Consider the following 24160-nt stretch of genomic DNA (forward strand, 5'->3'; position numbering starts at 1 on the left):
TGTTATCTCATTGTTATATAATTCCTAACTGCTGTCTCTGTCTCTGTTATCTCATTGTTATATAATTCCTAACTGCTGTCTCTGTTATCTCATTGTTATATAATTCCTAACTGCTGTCTCTGTTATCTCATTGTTATATAATTCCTAACTGCTGTCTCTGTTATCTCATTGTTATATAATTCCTAACTGCTGTCTCTGTTATCTCATTGTTATATAATTCCTAACTGCCGTTTCGTGGTTGTTTGAAGTGAACAATCCTTCACGCCGTCACAGGATTAAAATGGCAGAAAAACACATCAGTTTGAGATGATCCTAAATTCCAGATGATCCAGATCCTGAATTATAAATCACTTCCGGTTGTTTGTTTGTTTAAAATTGACCCACAGGATTTTAATTTGCATGACATCACACATAAACAACATTATTTATATATGTGTATATTTGGTCTCTGACTGTAAATAATAATTAAAACCACATGGATCTACCCTGTTAACTGGCATGAATTGTTTTTTTGGGGATCAGGAAAATGTTTTCACACATCACAAGTGGAGATTCCTCCAGGTGTATTGTAAACTGGACATCAGAGGAATATTACACAGGAATATTGTTCAATGATACTCAAACAAAAGAGTACAAGAGTTTGTCTTTATTTCAGGAACTGGTTTTGGTCAACTTTAAATGAATACAATAAAACAAGCAACGAACGATACCTCTACATCACTGATGTCACAAACTACATACACAACACAACACAACACAACACAGCACAGTACAGTACAGTACAGTACAGTACAGCACAGCACAGTACAGTACAGCACAGTACACAACACAGTACAGTACAGCACAGTACAGTACAGTACACAACATCCAGTTAACCACAGGACTGGTCTTCTCTTTATCTGAGCTTTCCTCATCACATAATCATCCCCAGTTTCTGTGTGTTTGTCGGTTCACAGGCGTGTATTTATCCACTCTTCCTCACCCAAGTGGAAACACCTGACCATCCACCCCTTTATGTTCAGTGTAAAAAAAATAATCATAAATAAAACTGTTGTTGTAACACATCTAATCTGAAAACAGAATGGACCTTTTCACACATATAAACCCCATCCCTGGGAGAGAGATATTACTTAACCATTTGGGGAAGGAAAGGAAACTAGGGTTTCCAGAGCAGTAGATTCCACCTTGGCATAGGGAACGACCAGGGGAACGACCAGGGGAACGACCAGGGGAACGACCAGGGCTCTCCTTGGGGCTGTTCAGGATGGTGTATCATTACAGGACCGTCACATAGAAATATATTGTGTAGAACCAATATGACTTCTAGTCATGTAGAAGAATCATGTCAGTTCTATTCATTACATTTTCTGTCTGAACGTTCCACGGTGTTGTACCCTGCTGAGTGTGACCCTGGTCGTCAGGACAGACAGAATCAGGTACACTTGCTCATGCAGAGCAGCAGCTCCATGCGGATGGCGATACGTGTGTGCCAGCCCAGAGGGAGCAAACGGATGTAGCGAGTTACCATGGGAGGACGCAGGAGGTTCTGAACCGAGGAGGAGCGGTCCGAGTTCCCGTAGAACACCTGAGGAGAGAAACGGAGCAGTGTGAGGAGGAGAGACGACACAGACCACCATGTAGTAAACACAGATGGAGAATCCTCCTGCCAGATGTCCTGCCTCACCGAGCAGGACTAGACTTTACAACCCCTAGTACTGAACTGCTACAGAACCAAACAAATATGGGATCTGATGAGAAGGATTGATTTTGATATACTGTATGTATAAATCCCAAGACTGTCTTCCACATTATTACATGTGTAACCCTTGTGATGTCATAATGAACCATGTATTGATGTGAAAGCTGACCTCCAACAAAACAAGTCGTTTTAGAAAAACATCCATGGACATTATTACGTGTGTAACCCTTGTGATGTCATAATGAACCATGTATTGATGTGAAAGCTGACCTCCAACAAAACAAGTCGTTTTAGAAAAACATCCATGGACATTATTACGTGTGTAACCCTTGTGATGTCATAATGAACCATGTATTGATGTATGAATAAGTTCTGATTGTAAAACAGTTTTGTTCCAGTATCTATTGACTGTGAGTGTCTCTGAATAAGAGCATCTTCTCGCTGACTAAATGTAAAAGGTCTTTATGATGGGCCCACCCTGTTGTTCCCCGTCTGGTCCTTGTAGTAGATCCAGTTGAGATTCTGGTCGGTGCGGTACTGGACACTGTACTTGGTGATCCATTCGTCAGCGTCACAGCGCCCCTGGGTCAGGATACCAGACACCACCATCACCTCCTTCAGGTCAATCTGCAACCACTGGCTGTTGTCCTGGAACTTAGACAGCCAAGCACACCTGGAGGGGAACCGCCAGGGAAACTATGTTAGCCCGCTGAGCTAAAGCCGAGGCAAAAACAATGACCTGGAGGGGAACCGCCAGGGAAACTATGTTAGCCCGCTGAGCTAAAGCCGAGGCAAAAACAATGACCTGGAGGGGAACCGCCAGGGAAACTATGTTAGCCCGCTGAGCTAAAGCCTAGGCAAAAACAATGACCTGGAGGGGAACCGCCAGGGAAACTATGTTAGCCCGCTGAGCTAAAGCCTAGGCAAAAACAATGACCTGGAGGGGAACCGCCAGGGAAACTATGTTAGCCCGCTGAGCTAAAGCCTCGGCAAAAACAATGACCTGGAGGGGAACCGCCAGAGAAACTATGTTAGCCCGCTGAGCTAAAGACTAGGCAAAAACAATGACCTGGAGGGGAACCGCCAGGGAAACTATGTTAGCCCGCTGAGCTAAAGACTAGGCAAAAACAATGACCTGGAGGGGAACCGCCAGGGAAACTATGTTAGCCCGCTGAGCTAAAGCCGAGGCAAAAACAATGACCTGGAGGGGAACCGCCAGGGAAACTATGTTAGCCCGCTGAGCTAAAGCCGAGGCAAAAACAATGACCTGGAGGGGAACCGCCAGGGAAACTATGTTAGCCCGCTGAGCTAAAGCCTAGGCAAAAACAATGACCTGGAGGGGAACCGCCAGGGAAACTATGTTAGCCCGCTGAGCTAAAGCCTAGGCAAAAACAATGACCTGGAGGGGAACCGCCAGGGAAACTATGTTAGCCCGCTGAGCTAAAGCCTCGGCAAAAACAATGACCTGGAGGGGAACCGCCAGAGAAACTATGTTAGCCCGCTGAGCTAAAGACTAGGCAAAAACAATGACCTGGAGGGGAACCGCCAGGGAAACTATGTTAGCCCGCTGAGCTAAAGACTAGGCAAAAACAATGACCTGGAGGGGAACCGCCAGGGAAACTATGTTAGCCCGCTGAGCTAAAGCCGAGGCAAAAACAATGACCTGGAGGGGAACCGCCAGGGAAACTATGTTAGCCCGCTGAGCTAAAGCCGAGGCAAAAACAATGACCTGGAGGGGAACCGCCAGGGAAACTATGTTAGCCCGCTGAGCTAAAGCCTAGGCAAAAACAATGACCTGGAGGGGAACCGCCAGGAAACTATGTTAGCCCGCTGAGCTAAAGCCTAGGCAAAAACAATGACCTGGAGGGGAACCGCCAGGGAAACTATGTTAGCCCGCTGAGCTAAAGCCTCGGCAAAAACAATGACCTGGAGGGGAACCGCCAGAGAAACTATGTTAGCCCGCTGAGCTAAAGACTAGGCAAAAACAATGACCTGGAGGGGAACCGCCAGGGAAACTATGTTAGCCCGCTGAGCTAAAGACTAGGCAAAAACAATGACCTGGAGGGGAACCGCCAGGGAAACTATGTTAGCCCGCTGAGCTAAAGACTAGGCAAAAACAATGACCTGGAGGGGAACCGCCAGGGAAACTATGTTAGCCCGCTGAGCTAAAGACTAGGCAAAAACAATGACCTGGAGGGGAACCGCCAGGGAAACTATGTTAGCCCGCTGAGCTAAAGACTAGGCAAAAACAATGACCTGGAGGGGAACCGCCAGGAAACTATGTTAGCCCGCTGAGCTAAAGACTAGGCAAAAACAATGACCTGGAGGGGAACCGCCAGGGAAACTATGTTAGCCCGCTGAGCTAAAGACTAGGCAAAAACAATGACCTGGAGGGGAACCGCCAGGGAAACTATGTTAGCCCGCTGAGCTAAAGCCTAGGCAAAAACAATGACCTGGAGGGGAACCGCCAGGGAAACTATGTTAGCCCGCTGAGCTAAAGACTAGGCAAAAACAATGACCTGGAGGGGAACCGCCAGGGAAACTATGTTAGCCCGCTGAGCTAAAGACTAGGCAAAAACAATGACCTGGAGGGGAACCGCCAGGGAAACTATGTTAGCCCGCTGAGCTAAAGACTAGGCAAAAACAATGACCTGGAGGGGAACCGCCAGGGAAACTATGTTAGCCCGCTGAGCTAAAGCCTAGGCAAAAACAATGACCTGGAGGGGAACCGCCAGGGAAACTATGTTAGCCCGCTGAGCTAAAGACTAGGCAAAAACAATGACCTGGAGGGGAACCGCCAGGGAAACTATGTTAGCCCGCTGAGCTAAAGACTAGGCAAAAACAATGACCTGGAGGGGAACCGCCAGGGAAACTATGTTAGCCCGCTGAGCTAAAGACTAGGCAAAAACAATGACCTGGAGGGGAACCGCCAGGGAAACTATGTTAGCCCGCTGAGCTAAAGCCTAGGCAAAAACAATGACCTGGAGGGGAACCGCCAGGGAAACTATGTTAGCCCGCTGAGCTAAAGACTAGGCAAAAACAATGACCTGGAGGGGAACCGCCAGGGAAACTATGTTAGCCCGCTGAGCTAAAGACTAGGCAAAAACAATGACCTGGAGGGGAACCGCCAGGGAAACTATGTTAGCCCGCTGAGCTAAAGCCTAGGCAAAAACAATGACCTGGAGGGGAACCGCCAGGGAAACTATGTTAGCCCGCTGAGCTAAAGACTAGGCAAAAACAATGACCTGGAGGGGAACCGCCAGGGAAACTATGTTAGCCCGCTGAGCTAAAGCCGAGGCAAAAACAATGACCTGGAGGGGAACCGCCAGGGAAACTATGTTAGCCCGCTGAGCTAAAGCCTAGGCAAAAACAATGACCTGGAGGGGAACCGCCAGGGAAACTATGTTAGCCCGCTGAGCTAAAGCCGAGGCAAAAACAATGACCTGGAGGGGAACCGCCAGGGAAACTATGTTAGCCCGCTGAGCTAAAGCCTAGGCAAAAACAATGACCTGGAGGGGAACCGCCAGGGAAACTATGTTAGCCCGCTGAGCTAAAGCCGAGGCAAAAACAATGACCTGGAGGGGAACCGCCAGGGAAACTATGTTAGCCCGCTGAGCTAAAGCCTCGGCAAAAACAATGACCTGGAGGGGAACCGCCAGGGAAACTATGTTAGCCCGCTGAGCTAAAGCCTAGGCAAAAACAATGACCTGGAGGGGACCATTATTTTACCAATGAGGTCAGAAGAGCCATTTCCCAAAGGAACAATGAGGTTACTGATTGAGCCAATGTCCTCCTTTACAGGGAGACGGAGATAGAGGCCCTACCAGGGGTTGGTCCTGAGGGAGAGGATGGGGCAGGGGACTCACCCAAAGCCCTGGTTGTTGAGTCTGGCATTGCTGGGGAGCCAGGAGGAGAACCAGCCAGTGTACTGATCCTCGTTGGAGCAGCTGATCTGGTCTGGTCTGACTGATCCAGCCTCCAAACCCAGGGGCTTGTGGTACGGACACTCTGGAGAGGAGGAACGCCAAGGTGAGAGACGGAAATCATGGTCGACAACAAGGAAGTAGTTCAAATGTTAACATTGGATGCCAAACAATGGACGTCACACTGATGCTAATTATTTTGTAGTTATCGTCACAGGTCCTCCTATCCTAGGACACGTATCATCTGCATGTACTGTATGTTGTTAGAGACCACATAGTCACTATAGGCTAGCCCAATGGAAGACACTTCTCTACACAGGAAACACTGAATTTGAAGGGCTTTGCTGCCTTCAACAAAGGGCAAAAACACTTCCTGGTTGCAGAAACTAACTGGAACATCCACCCGCTTGTTGTTATGAAAGACAACACCAGCATGCAAGGTCACGTCTGGTCACTGAGGTAGCCTGTGTCTAACGAACCACCACCACATTAATCCTCTCCCTACAACCCACCCAGCCCCTCTGAGTCCCTGATTTCCTGCTCCATCCAAAAGTAGTACACTATGTAGGGAATAGGGTGCCATTTTGGACTCATATATCTCCAATACTAAATCCTTCTGTTTTAATTCTCCACATTGAAGATAAACATCCATTAGATAAACATCCATTAGATAAACATCCATTAGATAAACATCCATTAGATAAACATCCATTAAGATAAACATCCATTAAGATAAACATCCATTAGATAAACATCCATTAGATAAACATCCATTAGATAAACATCCATTAGATAAACATCCATTAAGATAAACATCCATTAAGATAAACATCCATTAGATAAACATCCATTAGATAAACATCCATTAAGATAAACATCCATTAGATAAACATCCATTAGACAAACATCCATATAATAATAGTAGTAGTAGTAGTAGTAGTATAATAGTAGTAGTAATATTATGAATTGTAGTAGTAGTAGTAGTAGTAGTAGTAGTAGTAGTATAATAGTAGTAGTAGTAATAGTATGAATTGTAGTAGTAGTAGTAGTAGTATAATAGTAGTAGAAGTAGTATAGTAGTATAATAGTAGTAGAAGTAGTATAGTAGTATAATAGTAGTAGAAGTAGTTTAGTAGTAGTAGTAATACTAATAATAGTAATAATACTAATAGTAGTAGTAGTAATAGTAGTAGAAGTAGTTTAGTAGTAATAGTAATAATAGTAGTAGTAGTATAATAGTAGTAGAAGTAGTTTAGTAGTAGTAGTAATAGTAATAATAGCAGTAGTAGTAGTATAATAGTAGTAGAAGTAGTAGTAGTACTACTAGTAGTAGTAGTAGTAGTAGTAGTATAATAGTAGTAGTAGTAGTATAATAGTAGTATAAGTAGTATAGTAGTAGTAGCAGTAGTATAGTAGTAGTAGCAGTAGTATAGTAGTAGTAGTAGTATTAGTATAATAGTAGTAGTATAGTAGTAGTAGTAATAGTATAGTAGTAGGAATGCTAGTAGTAGTAGTAGTAGTAGTATAGTAGTAATAGTAATAGTATAGTAGTAGTAGTGTAGTGGTAGTAGTAATAATACTAATAGTAGTAGTAGTAATAATACTAATAGTAGTAGTAGTAATAATACTAATAGTAGTAGTAGTAGTAGTATAGTACTAATAATATTAATAGTAGTAGTAGTAGTATAGTAGTAATAGTAGTAATAATACTAATAGTAGTAGTAGTAGTAGTAGTATAGTGGTAATAGTATAGTAGTAGTGGTAGTAGTATAGTGGTAGTAGTAATAATACTAATAGTAGTAGTAGTAGTGGTAATAATACTAATAGCAGTAGTATAGTAGTAATAGTATAGTAGTAGTAGTAATAATACTAATAGTAGTAGTAGTAGTAGTATAGTGGTAATAGTATAGTAGTAGTAGTAGTAGTATAGTAGTAATAGTATAGTGGTAGTAGTAATAATACTAATAGTAGTAGTAGTAGTATAGTAGCAGTAGTATATTAGTAGTAGTAGTAGTAGTAATACTACTAATAGCAGTAGTATAGTAGTAATAGTATAGTAGTAGTAGTAATAATACTAATAGTAGTAGTAGTAGTAGTAGTAGTAATACTAATAGTAGTAGTAGTAGTAGTAGTAGTATAGTAGTAATAGTGTAGTAGTAGTAATAATACTAATAGTAGTAGTAGTAGTAGTAGTAATAATACTAATAGTAGTCGTAGTAGTATAGTAGTAATAATGTAGTAGTAGTAATAATACTAATAGTAGTAGTATAGTAGTAATAGTATAGTAGTAGTAGTAGTAGTAATAATACTAATACTAATAGTAGTAGTAGTAGTAATAATAGTAATAGTAGTAGTAGTAGTATAGTAGTAGTAGTAGTAATAATACTAATAGTAGTAGTAGTAGTATAGTAGTAATAGTATAGTAGTAGTAGTAGTAGTAATAATACTAATACTAATAATAGTAGTAGTAGTAGTAATAATACTAATAGTAGTAGTAGTAGTATAGTAGTAATAATGTAGTAGTAGTAATAATACTAATAGTAGTAGTAGTAGTAATAATACTAATAGTAGTAGTAGTAGTAGTAGTAGTAGTAGTAGTAGTAGTAGTAGTAATACTAATAGTAGTAGTAGTAATAATACTAATAGTAGTAGTAGTAGTATAGTAGTAATAGTAGTAGTAGTAGTAGTATAGTAGTAATAGTAGTAGTAGTAGTAGTATAGTAGTAGTAGTATAGTAGTAATAGTATAGTAGTAGAAGTATAGTAGTAGAAGTAGTATTAGTAGTATTATAGTAGTAATAGTATAGTAGTAGTAGTATAGTAGTAATAGTAGTAGTAGTAGTAGTATAGTAGTAATAGTATAGTAGTATTAGTATAGTAGTAATAGTAGTAGTAGTAGTAGTATAGTAGTAGTAGTATAGTAGTAGTAGTATAGTAGTAGCCTGCTGTTTGACTCTTTTGAACCAGTATCAGGCTGCGTCCCTATGGCCCATAATAATCTGCTCCAAAGAAGTGCATTGGAGGGAATAGGGATTCATTTGGGATGCAGCCCAGCCTCTCCTATCCACTCTGCTGTTTGAACAGGAAGATAGAGGAGGATCTGATCTATCTGACCTATCATCTCTTCCCTCTGCTCAAACCTTCTCCAACCTATCTCCTGATTCTGCCTCCTCAACCCTCCTCTCCTCCCTTTCTGCATCCTTTGACTCTCTATGTCCCCTATCTTCCAGGCCGGCTCGGTCCTCCCCTCCCGCTCCGTGGCTCGATGACTCATTGCGAGCTCACAGAACAGGGCTCCGGGCAGCCGAGCGGAAATGGAGGAAAACTCGCCTCCCTGCGGACCTGGCATCCTTTCGCTCCCTCCTCTCTACATTTTCCTCCTCTGTCTCTGCTGCTAAAGCCACTTTCTACCACTCTAAATTCCAAGCATCTGCCTCTAACCCTAGGAAGCTCTTTGCCACCTTCTCCTCCCTCCTGAATCCCCCCCCCTCCCTCTCTGCAGATGACTTCGTCAACCATTTTGAAAAGAAGGTCGACGACATCCGATCCTCGTTTGCTAAGTCAAACGAACACCGCTGGTTCTGCTCACACTGCCCTACCCTGTGCTCTGACCTCTTTCTCCCCTCTCTCTCCAGATGAAATCTCGCGTCTTGTGACGGCCGGCCGCCCAACAACCTGCCCGCTCGACCCTATCCCCTCCTCTCTTCTCCAGACCATTTCCGGAGACCTTCTCCCTTACCTCACCTCGCTCATCAACTCATCCCTGACCGCTGGCTACGTCCCTTCCGTCTTCAAGAGAGCGAGAGTTGCACCCCTTCTGAAAAAACCTACACTCGATCCCTCCGATGTCAACAACTACAGACCAGTATCCCTTCTTTCTTTTCTCTCCAAAACTCTTGAACGTGCCGTCCTTGGCCAGCTCTCCCGCTATCTCTCTCAGAATGACCTTCTTGATCCAAATCAGTCAGGTTTCAAGACTAGTCATTCAACTGAGACTGCTCTTCTCTGTATCACGGAGGCGCTCCGCACTGCTAAAGCTAACTCTCTCTCCTCTGCTCTCATCCTTCTAGACCTATCGGCTGCCTTCGATACTGTGAACCATCAGATCCTCCTCTCCACCCTCTCCGAGTTGGGCATCTCCGGCGCGGCCCATGCTTGGATTGCGTCCTACCTGACAGGTCGCTCCTACCAGGTGGCGTGGCGAGAATCTGTCTCCTCACCACGCGCTCTCACCACTGGTGTCCCCAGGGCTCTGTTCTAGGCCCTCTCCTATTCTCGCTATACACCAAGTCACTTGGCTCTGTCATAACCTCACATGGTCTCTCCTATCATTGCTATGCAGACAACACACAATTAATCTTCTCCTTTCCCCCTTCTGATGACCAGGTGGCGAATCGCATCTCTGCATGTCTGGCAGACATATCAGTGTGGATGACGGATCACCACCTCAAGCTGAACCTCGGCAAGACGGAGCTGCTCTTCCTCCCGGGAAGGACTGCCCGTTCCATGATCTCGCCATCACGGTTGACAACTCCATTGTGTCCTCCTCCCAGAGCGCTAAGAACCTTGGCGTGATCCTGGACAACACCCTGTCGTTCTCAACTAACATCAAGGCGGTGGCCCGTTCCTGTAGGTTCATGCTCTACAACATCCGCAGAGTACGACCCTGCCTCACACAGGAAGCGGCGCAGGTCCTAATCCAGGCACTTGTCATCTCCCGTCTGGATTACTGCAACTCGCTGTTGGCTGGGCTCCCTGCCTGTGCCATTAAACCCCTACAACTCATCCAGAACGCCGCAGCCCGTCTGGTGTTCAACCTTCCCAAGTTCTCTCACGTCACCCCGCTCCTCCACTCTCTCCACTGGCTTCCAGTTGAAGCTCGCATCCGCTACAAGACCATGGTGCTTGCCTACGGAGCTGTGAGGGGAACGGCACCTCAGTACCTCCAGGCTCTGATCAGGCCCTACACCCAAACAAGGGCACTGCGTTCATCCACCTCTGGCCTGCTCGCCTCCCTACCACTGAGGAAGTACAGTTCCCGCTCAGCCCAGTCAAAACTGTTCGCTGCTCTGGCTCCCCAATGGTGGAACACACTCCCTCACGACGCCAGGACAGCGGAGTCAATCACCACCTTCCGGAGACACCTGAAACCCCACCTCTTTAAGGAATACCTAGGATAGGATAAAGTAATCCTTCTCACCCCCCTTAAAAGATTTAGATGCACTATTGTAAAGTGGCTGTTCCACTGGATGTCATAAGGTGAATGCACCAATTTGTAAGTCGCTCTGGATAAGAGCGTCTGCTAAATGACTTAAATGTAAAATGTAAATGTAAATCTGATCACCCAATCAACACCTTTCCTTTTTATAAGTGTGAGAAGGACAGACGTCCTATTTTGGTCCTAGTAATCTGTGCATCACAACCCTGTTCTAGTAAAGGGATAATCCTGCTAGCATACTGCACAGTACTCTCTGTCTGTCTGTCTGTCTGTCTGTCTGTCTGTCTGTCTGTCTGTCTGTCTGTCTGTCTGTCTGTCTGTCTGCCTGTCTGCCTGTCTGTCTGTCTGTCTGTCTGTCTGTCTGTCTGTCTGTCTGTCTGTCTGTCTGTCATGTGATTACACACACAGCCTGTGTGAAGTGGAGCAAGGAGGCTCTCCATCTGCTGATTAATGACATTCCACCTGACTGCAGGCACAGACTTGTTCCGGTTCCAGCTCATAGTCACACACAAACACACACAAACACACACACACACACACACACACACACACACACACACACACACACACACACACACACACACACACACACACACACACACACACACACACACACACACACACACACACACACACACACACACACACACACACACACACACACACACACACACACACACACACACACGCGCCTCTCAGCCCCTACAAAGATCTCAGCTTCCAATCAAATTAAATTAAAAACAATATTGATCCATTCCAATTGAATACATACAGTAGACCTATGGTAACTACGGTAACTCAACATACTGATATGATGTTCATTTAGTTGATACTTCTACATCTAACTGTGATTGGATGTCTGCAAGTCTGCAAGTCTTCTGTAGAATGGTTCCAGTCTATAATCATTGATGTATGATGCACACCCAGCTTACCGTGCCTAAAGTACTGACGACTACATACAGATCATGAGATCATAGACCAGAGACAAAGCTACATGTAGCACCTAGCTACTAAACAATCAGATAGACTGAGACAGAGACAGAGCGAGACAGAGAGGCAGAGACAGAGAGACAGGAGAGAGAGAGAGACAGAGAGAGACAGAGGCAGAGACAGAGCGAGACAGAGAGGCAGAGACAGAGAGACAGGAGAGAGAGAGAGACAGAGAGAGACAGAGGCAGAGACAGAGAGACAGGAGAGAGAGAGAGACAGAGAGAGAGAGGCAGGGGGGAAAAGAGAGACAGAGAGACAGGAGAGAGAGAGAGACAGAGAGAGACAGAGGCAGAGACAGAGAGAGACAGGAGCGAGAGAGAGACAGTGAGTGAGAGACAGGAGAGAGAGAGAGAGAGAGAGAGAGAGAGAGAGAGAGAGAGGGAGACAGGGGAAAAAGAGAGACAGAGAGAGATAGACAGAGAGAGAGAGAGAGAGAGAGAGAGAGAGAGAGAGAGAGGGGAGACAGGGGAAAAAGAGAGACAGAGAGAGATAGACAGAGAGAGAGAGAGAGAGAGAGAGAGAGAGAGAGAGGGGGAGACAGGGGAAAAAGAGAGACAGAGAGAGATAGACAGAGAGAGAGAGAGAGAGAGAGAGAGAGAGAGAGAGAGAGAGAGAAAGACAGAGAGAGAGCAGAATTAGGCCGATACCAGCTAATTATCAAAATCCAGAAAAGAGCCGTTAAATTCTACAACCACCTAAAAGGAAGTGATTCCCAAAACTTCCATAATAAAGCCATCACCTGCAGAGAGATGAACCTGGAGAAGAGTTCCCTAAGCAAGCTGGTCCTGGGGCTCTGTTCACAAACACAAACACACCCCACAGAGCCCCTGGACAGCAGCATAATTAGACCCAACCAAATCATGAGAAAACAAGAAGATAATTATTTTCAATGTGTCAAGTAATTAACATAAAACCAGAGCAAACTAGAATGGTATTTGGCCCTAAACAGAGAGTACACAGTGGCAGAATACCTGACCACTGTGACTGACCCAAACTTAAGGAAAGCTTTGACTATGTACATACTCAGTGAGCATAGCCTTGCTATTGAGAAAGGCCGGCGTAGGCAGACATGGCTCTCAAGAGAAGACAGGCTATGTGCTCACTGCCCACAAAATGAGGTGGAAACTGAGCTGCACTTCCTAACCTCCTGCCAAATCTATTACCATTTTAGAGACACATATTTCCCTCAGATTACACAGATCCAAAAATAATTTGAAAACAAATCCGATTTTGATAAACCCTCAAATCTACTGGGTGAAATACCACAGTGTGACATCACAGCAGCAAGATGTGTGACCTGTTGCCACAAGAAAAGGGCAACCAGTGAAGAACAAACACCTTTGTAAATACAACCCATATTTATGATGATTATTTTCCCTTTTGTACTTTAACCATTTGCACATCATTACAACACTGTATAAATACATAATATGACATTTGAAAGGTCTTTATTCTTTTGGAACTTTTGTGAGTGAAATGTTAATTTTGATTTGTTTATTTCACTTTTGTATATTATCTACTTCACTTGCTTTGGCAATGTTAACATATGTTTCCCATGTCAATAATGCCCTTGAATTGACTTGAATTGAGAGAGACATCGAGAGAAAGAGAGAGAGAAAGACAGATAGACAGAGATATAGATAGAGACACAGAGAGAGAGAGAGAGAGAGAGAGAGAGAGAGAAAGGAAGGAAGAGAGAGAGACAGAGAGAGACAGAATAAGAGATAGAGAGACAGAGAGAGAGAGAGACAGAGAGAGAGAGAGAGACACATATAGACAGAGACAGAGACAGAGAGAGACAGACAGAGACATAGAGAGACAGACAGAGAGAGAGACAGAGACAGAGAGACAGAGACAGAGACAGAGACAGAGACAGAGACAGACAGAAGGCTTGGTCTTTACCTGGCATGCACTCCATGACACGTGGTGGGGTGGGGGAGAGGGAAGTGAACTGGGTTGGGGATTCTGCCCCCTCACAGTCACACTTACAGGCTCGTCCTGTCCATGTCTCAGTCACCTCCTCCCCCTGAAACACAGAGAGGGAGAGATGGAACATGAGTCTCTCAGGCCAGGGCAGGGTTCTTCAACTCAGCTCCTGGAGAACTACTTGCAGCTGGGTGTGAAGTAAAGCAGGCCCATCCAGAGGCTCTGCAGGACAGGAGCTGGAGAAGACCTCTGCCTTAGGTTGGAGGACATCAGTCAATTCACACACACATTACATTATCAATATGTTTGATGGTCCTTCTGTAGCTCAGTTGGTAGAGCATGGCGCTTGTAACGCCAGGGTAGTGGGTTCGTTTCCCGGGACCACCCATACGTAGAATGTATGACTGTAAGTCGCTTTGGATAAAAGCGTCTGCTAAATGGCATATATTATATATTATTATATTATGATCAATCACTAGATTTGATTCCACCTACCTCCTGAGCGTGTACACAGATTAGAACTGTTGAGACAGACCCCCAGCGCAGCACAGAGACAGAACATTAGATGTTAAAGACAGAAACACTTTCCAACCAAAACAAGTCTCTCATCTTCTAAACATGTACAGTCTGTCCACTCCACAGTCGGACTACTAGACCACAAATAATCAGCATATTATTCAGAGAAGCATGTCGTCTGGTGACGGATTGGAATATTGGGAAACCAGACACACAACTGCTACAGTAAAACTATAACAATTAATCTATTTATAACAAAAATACCTAAAAAAAAATCACATTTCTTTCTTTCAGTATTCAATCCAACACCAATTGTTTTATTTATGTTTTATTTAACTAGGCAAGTCAGTTAAGAACAAATTAGTATTTTCAATGACGGTCTACCCCAGCCAAACCCTAACCTGGATGACGCTGGGCCAATTGTGAGCTGCCCTAATGGACTCCCAATCACAGCTGGTTGTGATGCAGCCTGGAATCAAACCAGGGTCTGTAGTGAGGCCTCTAGATGCAGTGTCTTAGACTGCTGCGTCACTCAGGAGCCCAATCAACCAATATATGTTTCCTTCAGTATTCAATCCAACACCAATATGTTTCCTTCAGTATTCAATCCAACACCAATATGTTTCCTTCAGTATTCAATCCAACACCAATATGTTTCCTTCAGTATTCAATCCAACACCAATATGTTTCCTTCAGTATTCAATCCAACACCAATATGTTTCCTTCAGTATTCAATCCAACACCAATATGTTTCCTTCAGTATTCAATCCAACACCAATATGTTTCCTTCAGTATTCAATCCAACACCAATATATGTTTCCTTCAGTATTCAATCCAATACCAATATGTTTCCTTCAGTATTCAATCCAACACCAATATGTTTCCTTCAGTATTCAATCCAACACCAATATGTTTCCTTCAGTATTCAATCCAACACCAATATGTTTCCTTCAGTATTCAATCCAACACCAATATATGTTTCCTTCAGTATTCAATCCAATACCAATATGTTTCCTTCAGTATTCAATCCAACACCAATATGTTTCCTTCAATATTCAATCCAACACCAATATGTTTCCTTCAGTATTCAATCCAACACCAATATATGTTTCCTTCAGTATTCAATCCAATACCAATATGTTTCCTTCAGTATTCAATCCAACACCAATATGTTTCCTTCAGTATTCAATCCAACACCAATATATGTTTCCTTCAGTATTCAATCCAATACCAATATGTTTCCTTCAGTATTCAATCCAACACCAATATATGTTTCCTTCAGTATTCAATCCAACACCAATATATGTTTCCTTCAGTATTCAATCCAACACCAATATGTTTCCTTCAGTATTCAATCCAACACCAATATGTTTCCTTCAGTATTCAATCCAATACCAATATGTTTCCTTCAGTATTCAATCCAATACCAATATGTTTCCTTCAGTATTCAATCCAACACCAATATGTTTCCTTCAGTATTCAATCCAACACCAATATGTTTCCTTCAGTATTCAATCCAACACCAATATGTTTCCTTCAGTATTCAATCCAACACCAATATATGTTTCCTTCAGTATTCAATCCAATACCAATATGTTTCCTTCAGTATTCAATCCAACACCAATATGTTTCCTTCAATATTCAATCCAACACCAATATGTTTCCTTCAGTATTCAATCCAACACCAATATATGTTTCCTTCAGTATTCAATCCAATACCAATATGTTTCCTTCAGTATTCAATCCAACACCAATATGTTTCCTTCAGTATTCAATCCAACACCAATATATGTTTCCTTCAGTATTCAATCCAATACCAATATGTTTCCTTCAGTATTCAATCCAACACCAATATATGTTTCCTTCAGTATTCAATCCAACACCAATATATGTTTCCTTCAGTATTCAATCCAACACCAATATGTTTCCTTCAGTATTCAATCCAACACCAATATGTTTCCTTCAGTATTCAATCCAATACCAATATGTTTCCTTCAGTATTCAATCCAACACCAATATATGTTTCCTTCAGTATTCAATCCAACACCAATATATGTTTCCTTCAGTATTCAATCCAACACCAATATGTTTCCTTCAGTATTCAATCCAACACCAATATGTTTCCTTCAGTATTCAATCCAATACCAATATGTTTCCTTCAGTATTCAATCCAACACCAATATGTTTCCTTCAGTATTCAATCCAACACCAATATATGTTTCCTTCAGTATTCAATCCAATACCAATATGTTTCCTTCAGTATTCAATCCAACACCAATCAACAGATATGTGAAAACATGTGACAGTGTGTAGTAAAGCTGTACAACCATTCAACCCACCACTCTAGAAAAGCCTATAGTCTGAGGTCATGCTTTGATCAAGCTCACCATCCAGAGACACACGGACATAATGAGGGAAGACAAAGAAGAGACAAACATACCGTTAGACACAAGCAGGAGGGCCAACAGAACACAATGTCCATGGGATTCCATCTTCATGCCTACACAGTGACAGGACCACACTGAAGCACTCTACTGTAGCCACTCTCTACTGTAGCCACTCTCTACTGTAGCCACTCTCTACTGTAGCCACTCTCTACTGTAGCCACTCTCTACTGTAGCACGAGGGCTGGATTAGGATAATCCACAGGACACTAATGGCCAGTAATACCCTTTATCTCCTCACAAAGTCCCTCCCTCATCTGTTGAGGGCCAGTTGGGAAAATGCAATGAGGAAACAGTAATGCAATGTGTAATGTACCAGAGCAGGGTCCTAATGGCTGGATCCCCTGAAGGGGCCCAGCTGCTACACCCTGTCACCCATATCACGGAGCAGAAGGTGTATTCAAGGCATATGGGGTTGTCTATTTTAGGAAATGATTTATTCGCAGAATAAGGGGAATAGTGTGTGTGTGGGTTCGACTTAACAACAAACCCCAGACTTTCTGGATAAGGTTTTCATTACTTTCCGACCAGGAAGTACCATTTTTATTTATAAAGATAAATAGGTTCTCTGATTGGTCAGGTGGGTTAACGTGTCAAAATGCTAGAACTAAACGTGACCCAGCCAGGCGTGAACAGCACAGGTGCGCACCATAGATAAATTGCCCAAGGCTGAATTCAATCTTCATAACACCAAAGTGGGTGTCATAGGCCTATAAAAAGGTCATTGTAAGTGTAACATATTATAAGACTATCCAAAGGAAAAACACAATGAAGGTATTAGTTAGCAGAACAACGAAGAAACCCTTCAGAGAGCAGAAGAGGAAAAACAAGGCCTACTCCACCTTCATCTACAAGATCCGGAGAGAGGTTGGAAATAATGGGACACATTTGGCATTACTTAAAGCTATTTGGTGTAAATTAATGTCACAGGGCTCGCCAACCCTATTCCTGGAGCGCTACCCTGCTGTAGATATTCGATCCAACCTCTCTAACTAACCTGATGAAATGTTATCAACAAGCTAATGATTAGATTCGTTAGATTTAGCTTTGGAGCAGAATCTTGCAGGACTGCTTTAAAATATGTTTTTTTTTATTACAGGGTGACTTCATCCCCATCATGGACCGTTTATTGGTGAACGAGTCTACCTGCCCGCGGAGGGTGCTGGTCCGTTTGGTTGGCTCCGAGGCCGCCCGCCTGTCACGGCTCAACAGGAGGAAAGTCATCACCCAACTAGAGGTCCACACTGCCATGGCACGGCTGAGACAAGGGAGAAAACATGCCAGGCAAACGGGCGCCTGAATGCTCTTATGAACGCTTTTAATTGTATGTATATTTAATAAAGATGTCTTGTTTTTACTCATCGTGTTGTCATTCCAACAAATCAATGCACCACTAAATGTTCATAACAAGTTGCGCACCTGAAGGCTGTATAATTGAATGTTAAAGCGGTATGCTCTCGCCTCTAACGGCGGTCCAATTACTTCGAGGGGCGGGGAAAGGCATTGCCATAATTGATGCATTTGCTTGTCTTGTCAGGGGCGCAGATGTGCGCCAAACTCAGTCAACCATAGCCGAACTCCGGCGCGTGGGGAAAGCGGAAATCAAATGGACCCTTATGTTCCGCGCTGTGCGTGACGCCCACTCAAAACACGCGTGTTGCTTACGGAAGCAGAAGCGTACAAGACTCACATTTTGGCGTAGACTCTGCTGCGGCACAACCAAACATCTTTATCAACCCAACCGGTGTCCAGGAGGAACAGGCGTGTTCCTTAGATGAGCTGGGTAGTCTTGGACTTGTCGCAGGGTAAGTCATTTACTGGCAATATAGGCTATTGGTCACTGAATCAGCTGTTGCATCCTGTGTAGGGAATTGAATGACTAAATTCACCTTTGCAGATTTTCCATGTGAACAGCAACAGGTGTTTGTCTCGTGCAGATCAATGGGCATACTACAGTGACGCATGCAGGATGAGTTAGTTTATGCGACATGTTTAATTTAATAGAGCACAATTATGTGCGTATTTCGTCTTTTTTGTTTTTCCCCCACCAAGAGCCGTTTGTCAAATGAGATGCTGCTGGGGTATTGTAACAGAGGCTGAGAGCGAGGCGATGTTGGTTATTCATAGTTGATCCCAAAGGACTTTTTGTTTCATGCTATATCAAACATGTGCCTCCATGGCAACCCATTACTGATTTTAACCAATTCACATCTGAACATCAATTAGGCTTCAACTAGAGGCTTTTCAGCAGGGACAGGCTCAATTGCGACATCTCAAGATCTCAAATGCATACACTATGTATGAGTAAGAGGGGTGGGACCGCTGGCTTTCTCATCCAAAGAGTTTTCAGGAGAGAGGATTCAAGGAGTATGCAACTTTTCTCTCTCTCTCGTCCTCTGTCTGCCTGTCTGACTCTCCCTCTCTGTTTCCATTCACAGACATACTGCCTTGCCCCTAACAGAATGGCCACAGACATACTGCCTTGCCCCTAACAGAATGGCCACAGACATACTGCCTTGCCCCTAACAGAATGGCCACAGACATACTGCCTTGCCCCTAACAGAATGGCCACAGACATACTGCCTTGCCCCTAACAGAATGGCCACAGACATACTGCCTTGCCCCTAACAGAATGGCCACAGACATACTGCCTTGCCCCTAACAGAATGGCCACAGACATACTGCCTTGCCCCTAACAGAATGGCCACAGACATACTGCCTTGCCCCTAACAAAATGGCCACAGACATACTGCCTTGCCCCTAACAAAATGGCCACAGACATACTGCCTTGCCCCTAACAGAATGGCCACAGACATACTGCCTTGCCCCTAACAGAATGGCCACAGACATACTGCCTTGCCCCTAACAGAATGGCCACAGACATACTGCCTTGCCCCTAACAGAATGGCCACAGACATACTGCCTTGCACCTAACAGAATGGCCACAGACATAATATTACATAATACAGAACCCTTGGGTCACTGAGACCTGTGACTGCTGGATGCTTGTAGTGACTGCTGGATGCCTGTAGTGACTGCTGGACGCCTGTAGTGACTGCTGGATGCCTGTAGTCCACGTCTGTAGTGACTGTTGGACGCCTGTAGTGACTGCTGGACGCCTGTAGTGACTGCTGGACGCCTGTAGTGACTGCTGGACGCCTGTAGTCCACGCCTGTAGTGACTGTTGGACGTCTGTAGTGACTGTTGGACGCTTGTAGTGAGTGCTGGACGCCTGTAGTGACTGTTGGACGCCTGTAGTGACTGCTGGACGCCTGTAGTCCACGCCTGTAGTGACTGTTGGATGTCTGTAGTGACTGTTGGACTCCTGTAGTGACTGCTGGATGCCTGTAGTCCACGTCTGTAGTGACTGTTGGACGCCTGTAGTGACTGCTGGATGCCTGTAGTCCACGTCTGTAGTGACTGTTGGACGCCTGTAGTGACTGTTGGACGCCTGTAGTGACTTTTGGACGCCTGTAGTGACTGTTGGACGCCTGTAGTGACTGCTGGACGCCTGTAGTGACTGCTGGACGCCTGTAGTGACTGCTGGATGCCTGTAGTGACTGTTGGACGCCTGTAGTAACTGTTGGACGCCTGTAGTGACTGCTGGACGCCTGTAGTGACTGCTGGACGCCTGTAGTGACTGCTGGACGCCTGTAGTGACTGCTGGACGCCTGTAGTGCCTGCTGGATGCCTGTAGTGACTGTTGGACGCCTGTAGTGACTGCTGGACGCCTGTAGTGACTGCTGGACGCCTGTAGTGACTGTTGGACGCCTGTAGTGACTGTTGGACGCCTGTAGTGACTGTTGGACGCCTGTAGTGACTGTTGGACGCCTGTAGTGACTGCTGGACGCCTGTAGTGACTGCTGGATGCCTGTTTTATTTTTATTTTTTATCATCTCACCTTTATTTAACCAGGTAGGCCAGTTGAGAACAAGTTCTCATTTACAACGGCAACCTGGCCAAGATAAAGCAAAGCAGTGCGACACAAACAACAACACAGAGTTACACATGGAATAAACAAGCGTACAGTCAATAACACAATAGGAAAAAAAGAAAGTCTATATATTGTGTGTGCAAATAGCATGAGGTGGTAAGGCAATAAATAGGCCACAGTAGAAAATTAATTACAATTTAGCAGATTAACACTGGAGTGATAGATGAGCAGATGATGATGATGATGATGATCAGATGATGATGTGTAAGTAAATCAAATCAAATCAAATCAAATTTATTTATATAGCCCTTCGTACATCAGCTGATATCTCAAAGTGCTGTACAGAAACCCAGCCTAAAACCCCAAACAGCAAACAATGCAGGTGTAAAAGCACGGTGGCTAGGAAAAACTCCCTAGAAAGGCCAAAACCTAGGAAGAAACCTAGAGAGGAACCGGGCTATGTGGGGTGGCCAGTCCTCTTCTGGCTGTGCCGGGTAGAGATTATAACAGAACATGACCAAGATGTTCAAATGTTCATAAATGACCAGCATGGTCGAATAATAATAAGGCAGAACAGTTGAAACTGGAGCAGCAGCACAGTCAGGTGGACTAGTAGACTAGAAGTAGTGATGCTGGTGTGTAAAAGAGCAGCAAAGTAAATAAAAACACTATGGGGAGGAGGTAGGTAAATTGGGTGGGCTATTTACAGATGGACTATGTACAGCTGCAGTGATCGGTTAGCAGCTCAGATAGCTGATGTTTAAAGTTAGTGAGGGAAATGTAAGTCTCCAGCGATTTTTGCAATTCGTTCCAGTCACTGGCAGCAGAGAACTGGAAGGAAAGGCGGCCAAAGGAGGTGTTGGCTTTGGGGATGACCAGTGAGATATACGAGGCGACTGTAGTGACTGCTGGACGCCTGTAGTGACTAGCATTATGGGATGTGGCACCTCCGTCACCACCGACAACAAGAGGAGACTGACGACAGGTGAGACCGACTGGGGACAAGTGATGGCTCTGATTGTCTTCCCCCAGGACTCATGTAGCCTGGTCCCAGATCTGTTAAGGTTGGCATAGCAGAAAACTGTAGTTGGCAAGACAATATACAAACAGATCTGGGACCAGGCTACATCTCGTAGATTGTGAATCCAGTGAATATACAGGTTGATCATAGAGCACCTTTTGACATGTTTGAGAATTCAGTATGTTTATCAGTCGGCAGCTGATGAATTAGAAATCGTGTAGTTTTCCCTCCGACAGGATGTTGGATCTTCTCAAGATGTTGGTCAAATGTTCTGCTTTTATTTTCCTTATTTCTATACTTCTTCTTTTAGCTGACAAACTTGTTTTAAATTAATTTACTCTGAAGGGATTTTCTACTGCTTCTCTCTTTCCTCCCTGGTGTGTTGTTAATTCTCTCTTCCTCTCCCTCTGAACTGGTTCACTATAAATGATTTGATTTAATCACTCCTCACTACAGACCAGATGGCCAAGAAAACTCCCAGCCCTGCACTGGGTAAGAGGCCTCCTCTCATGTCACCCCTATTGTCAGTCCTATTGGTCAACCTTACTGTATCATTGTGTCCTATTGGTCAACCTTACTGTATCATTGTGTCCTATTGGTCAATGGCCATGGTCATCCTGTGGCTTCATTAGTTTTAAATATCGCTAACTACCTGCAGGGGGCTGTTATTAAACTGTTATTATATTCAGTACCACTAACTACCTGCAGGGGGCTGTTATTTTATTCAGTACCACTAACTACCTGCAGGGGGCTGTTATTAAACTGTTATTATATTCAGTACCACTAACTACCTGCAGGGGGCTGTTATTATATTCAGTACCACTAACTACCTGCAGGGGGCTGTTATTAAACTGGTATTTTATTCAGTACCACTAACTACCTGCAGGGGGCTGTTATTATATTCAGTACCACTAACTACCTGCAGGGGGCTGTTATTATATTCAGTACCACTAACTACCTGCAGGGGGCTGTTATTAAACTGTTATTTTATTCAGTACCACTAACTACCTGCAGGGGGCTGTTATTAAACTGTTATTATATTCAGTACCACTAACTACCTGCAGGGGGCTGTTATTTTATTCAGTACCACTAACTACCTGCAGGGGGCTGTTATTAAACTGTTATTATATTCAGTACCACTAACTACCTGCAGGGGGCTGTTTATTTTATTCAGTACCACTAACTACCTGCAGGGGGCTGTTATTTTATTCAGTACCACTAACTACCTGCAGGGGGCTGTTTATTTTATTCAGTACCACTAACTACCTGCAGGGGGCTGTTATTTTATTCAGTACCGCTAACTACCTGCAGGGGCCTGTTATAAAACAGCAACGTTATTAAACTGTTGTTTCATCTGGTCTTCCATCTCGTCCTCTCAGCTATGAAGGCAGCCATCCTGATCCAGCGTTGGTACAGACGTTACATCGCCAGGTTAGAGATGAGACAGCGATACACCTGGAACATCTTCCAGTCTATAGAGTATGCTGGGGAGCAGGACCAGCTACAGGTAATGGAGATGGATCTCAGGTGGTTCAACCTTGTCTGAGACCAGAAGAGGCCTCGGCTTTAGCCCAGCAGGCCAACACAGTCTGTTAGTACTTGGCCATATGAAATACAACTGACTATGTTTCAATCTTCCTCAGCTCTCCAGTTTCTTCAGTTTCATGCTGGACAACTTCACTCAACTCAACGGGAATGGCCCAGGTAACTAACATTTTCTTATGTTTTCATGAAAATTGTTGGACTGTCAGTTCCAAGCACAAAAAAAAATGGAATGCCCATAATTATTTATAGACTGAACCAAAAAAACGTCCCGATCCATTAATAGCCTTTGCCTAAAACATATTATCGTGATGATGTTGCTTAGCAACCGCATCCGCATCCTCTTGTGTTTTCCTCTGCTGTGGTAATGTGGGATATTGTGTTCTGGTGACTGCTGCTGCCACAGCTGGGGCCTGCCTGTACACGTACAGACCAACACGTTGCTGCAGATCATTAGCCAGCCAGGGCCTTTAGTGTTGAAGACAAACAGGAGATGATGCTCAGACCATCTTGTTGTGCTTTTCATTACAGTAGATACAGTATAGGTGATCTCTGTGGGTTTGGATCAGAGTGAATATGATAAACTGACTGGTTGTTTAGAGACGTGCTCTGAAGACAGACGCGACCACTCCACAGATAGGGTCTGAGAGAGGTGTGGCTGCTGTCCTCTTCAATAACATCTGATGATGATGTCCTGCCTGTTTGTCTCCATAAAGGAGTGTCTATGGCTGGACGTTAACCTACTGTAGCAGGCTATTCCAGAAGAGTAAACGGAGAGGCCCTGAACATGTACAAATGTGTTTGACATCCTGTTTTAGTGTGTTAATAAAGTTATATTTTATTTGATTCTATTCCGTTTGATTCTACTCTATTTAGAGTTGTTAAATTCCGGTAACCTACCTAAAATCCCCAGGTTTTCCAGAAATCCCGGTTGGAAGATTCCAGGAA

General features: G+C 44.1%; 2 protein-coding genes across 3 annotated transcripts in view; one reads left to right on the forward strand and one right to left on the reverse strand.

The window, feature by feature from the left end:
* Positions 1-631: 631 nt before the first annotated feature.
* LOC118380591 (retinoschisin-like) lies at positions 632-16910 on the reverse strand. Of its 2 annotated transcripts, XM_052500092.1 has the most exons (6): positions 16712-16910; positions 14251-14276; positions 13732-13855; positions 5566-5707; positions 2177-2372; positions 632-1585 (listed from the first exon to the last, which is right to left on the reverse strand). In XM_052500092.1, the coding sequence occupies exons 1-6, from the start codon at positions 16767-16769 to the stop codon at positions 1433-1435; spliced, it is 699 nt and encodes a 232-aa protein (XP_052356052.1). In that variant the 5' UTR covers positions 16770-16910; the 3' UTR covers positions 632-1432. The 2 variants fall into 2 exon arrangements, with proteins under 2 accessions (XP_052356052.1, XP_052356053.1); XM_052500093.1 differs by lacking the exon at positions 14251-14276 and having other exon boundaries at positions 16712-16900.
* A 502-nt stretch (positions 16911-17412) lies between these two features.
* LOC127916637 (serine/threonine-protein phosphatase with EF-hands 1-like) overlaps positions 17413-24160 on the forward strand; it is an 82051-nt gene continuing 75303 nt past the window's right edge. Inside the window, exons 1-6 of the mRNA XM_052498949.1 lie at positions 17413-17582; positions 17815-18520; positions 21464-21634; positions 22127-22162; positions 23050-23177; positions 23314-23374. Coding sequence (XP_052354909.1) covers positions 21583-21634; positions 22127-22162; positions 23050-23177; positions 23314-23374 — 277 coding nt within the window. The 5' untranslated portion in view covers positions 17413-17582; positions 17815-18520; positions 21464-21582. The remainder of the gene's footprint in view (positions 17583-17814; positions 18521-21463; positions 21635-22126; positions 22163-23049; positions 23178-23313; positions 23375-24160) is intronic.

The sequence above is a fragment of the Oncorhynchus keta genome, chromosome 37, assembly GCF_023373465.1.
Source record: "Oncorhynchus keta strain PuntledgeMale-10-30-2019 chromosome 37, Oket_V2, whole genome shotgun sequence".
Classification (NCBI taxonomy): Eukaryota; Metazoa; Chordata; class Actinopteri; order Salmoniformes; family Salmonidae; genus Oncorhynchus; species Oncorhynchus keta.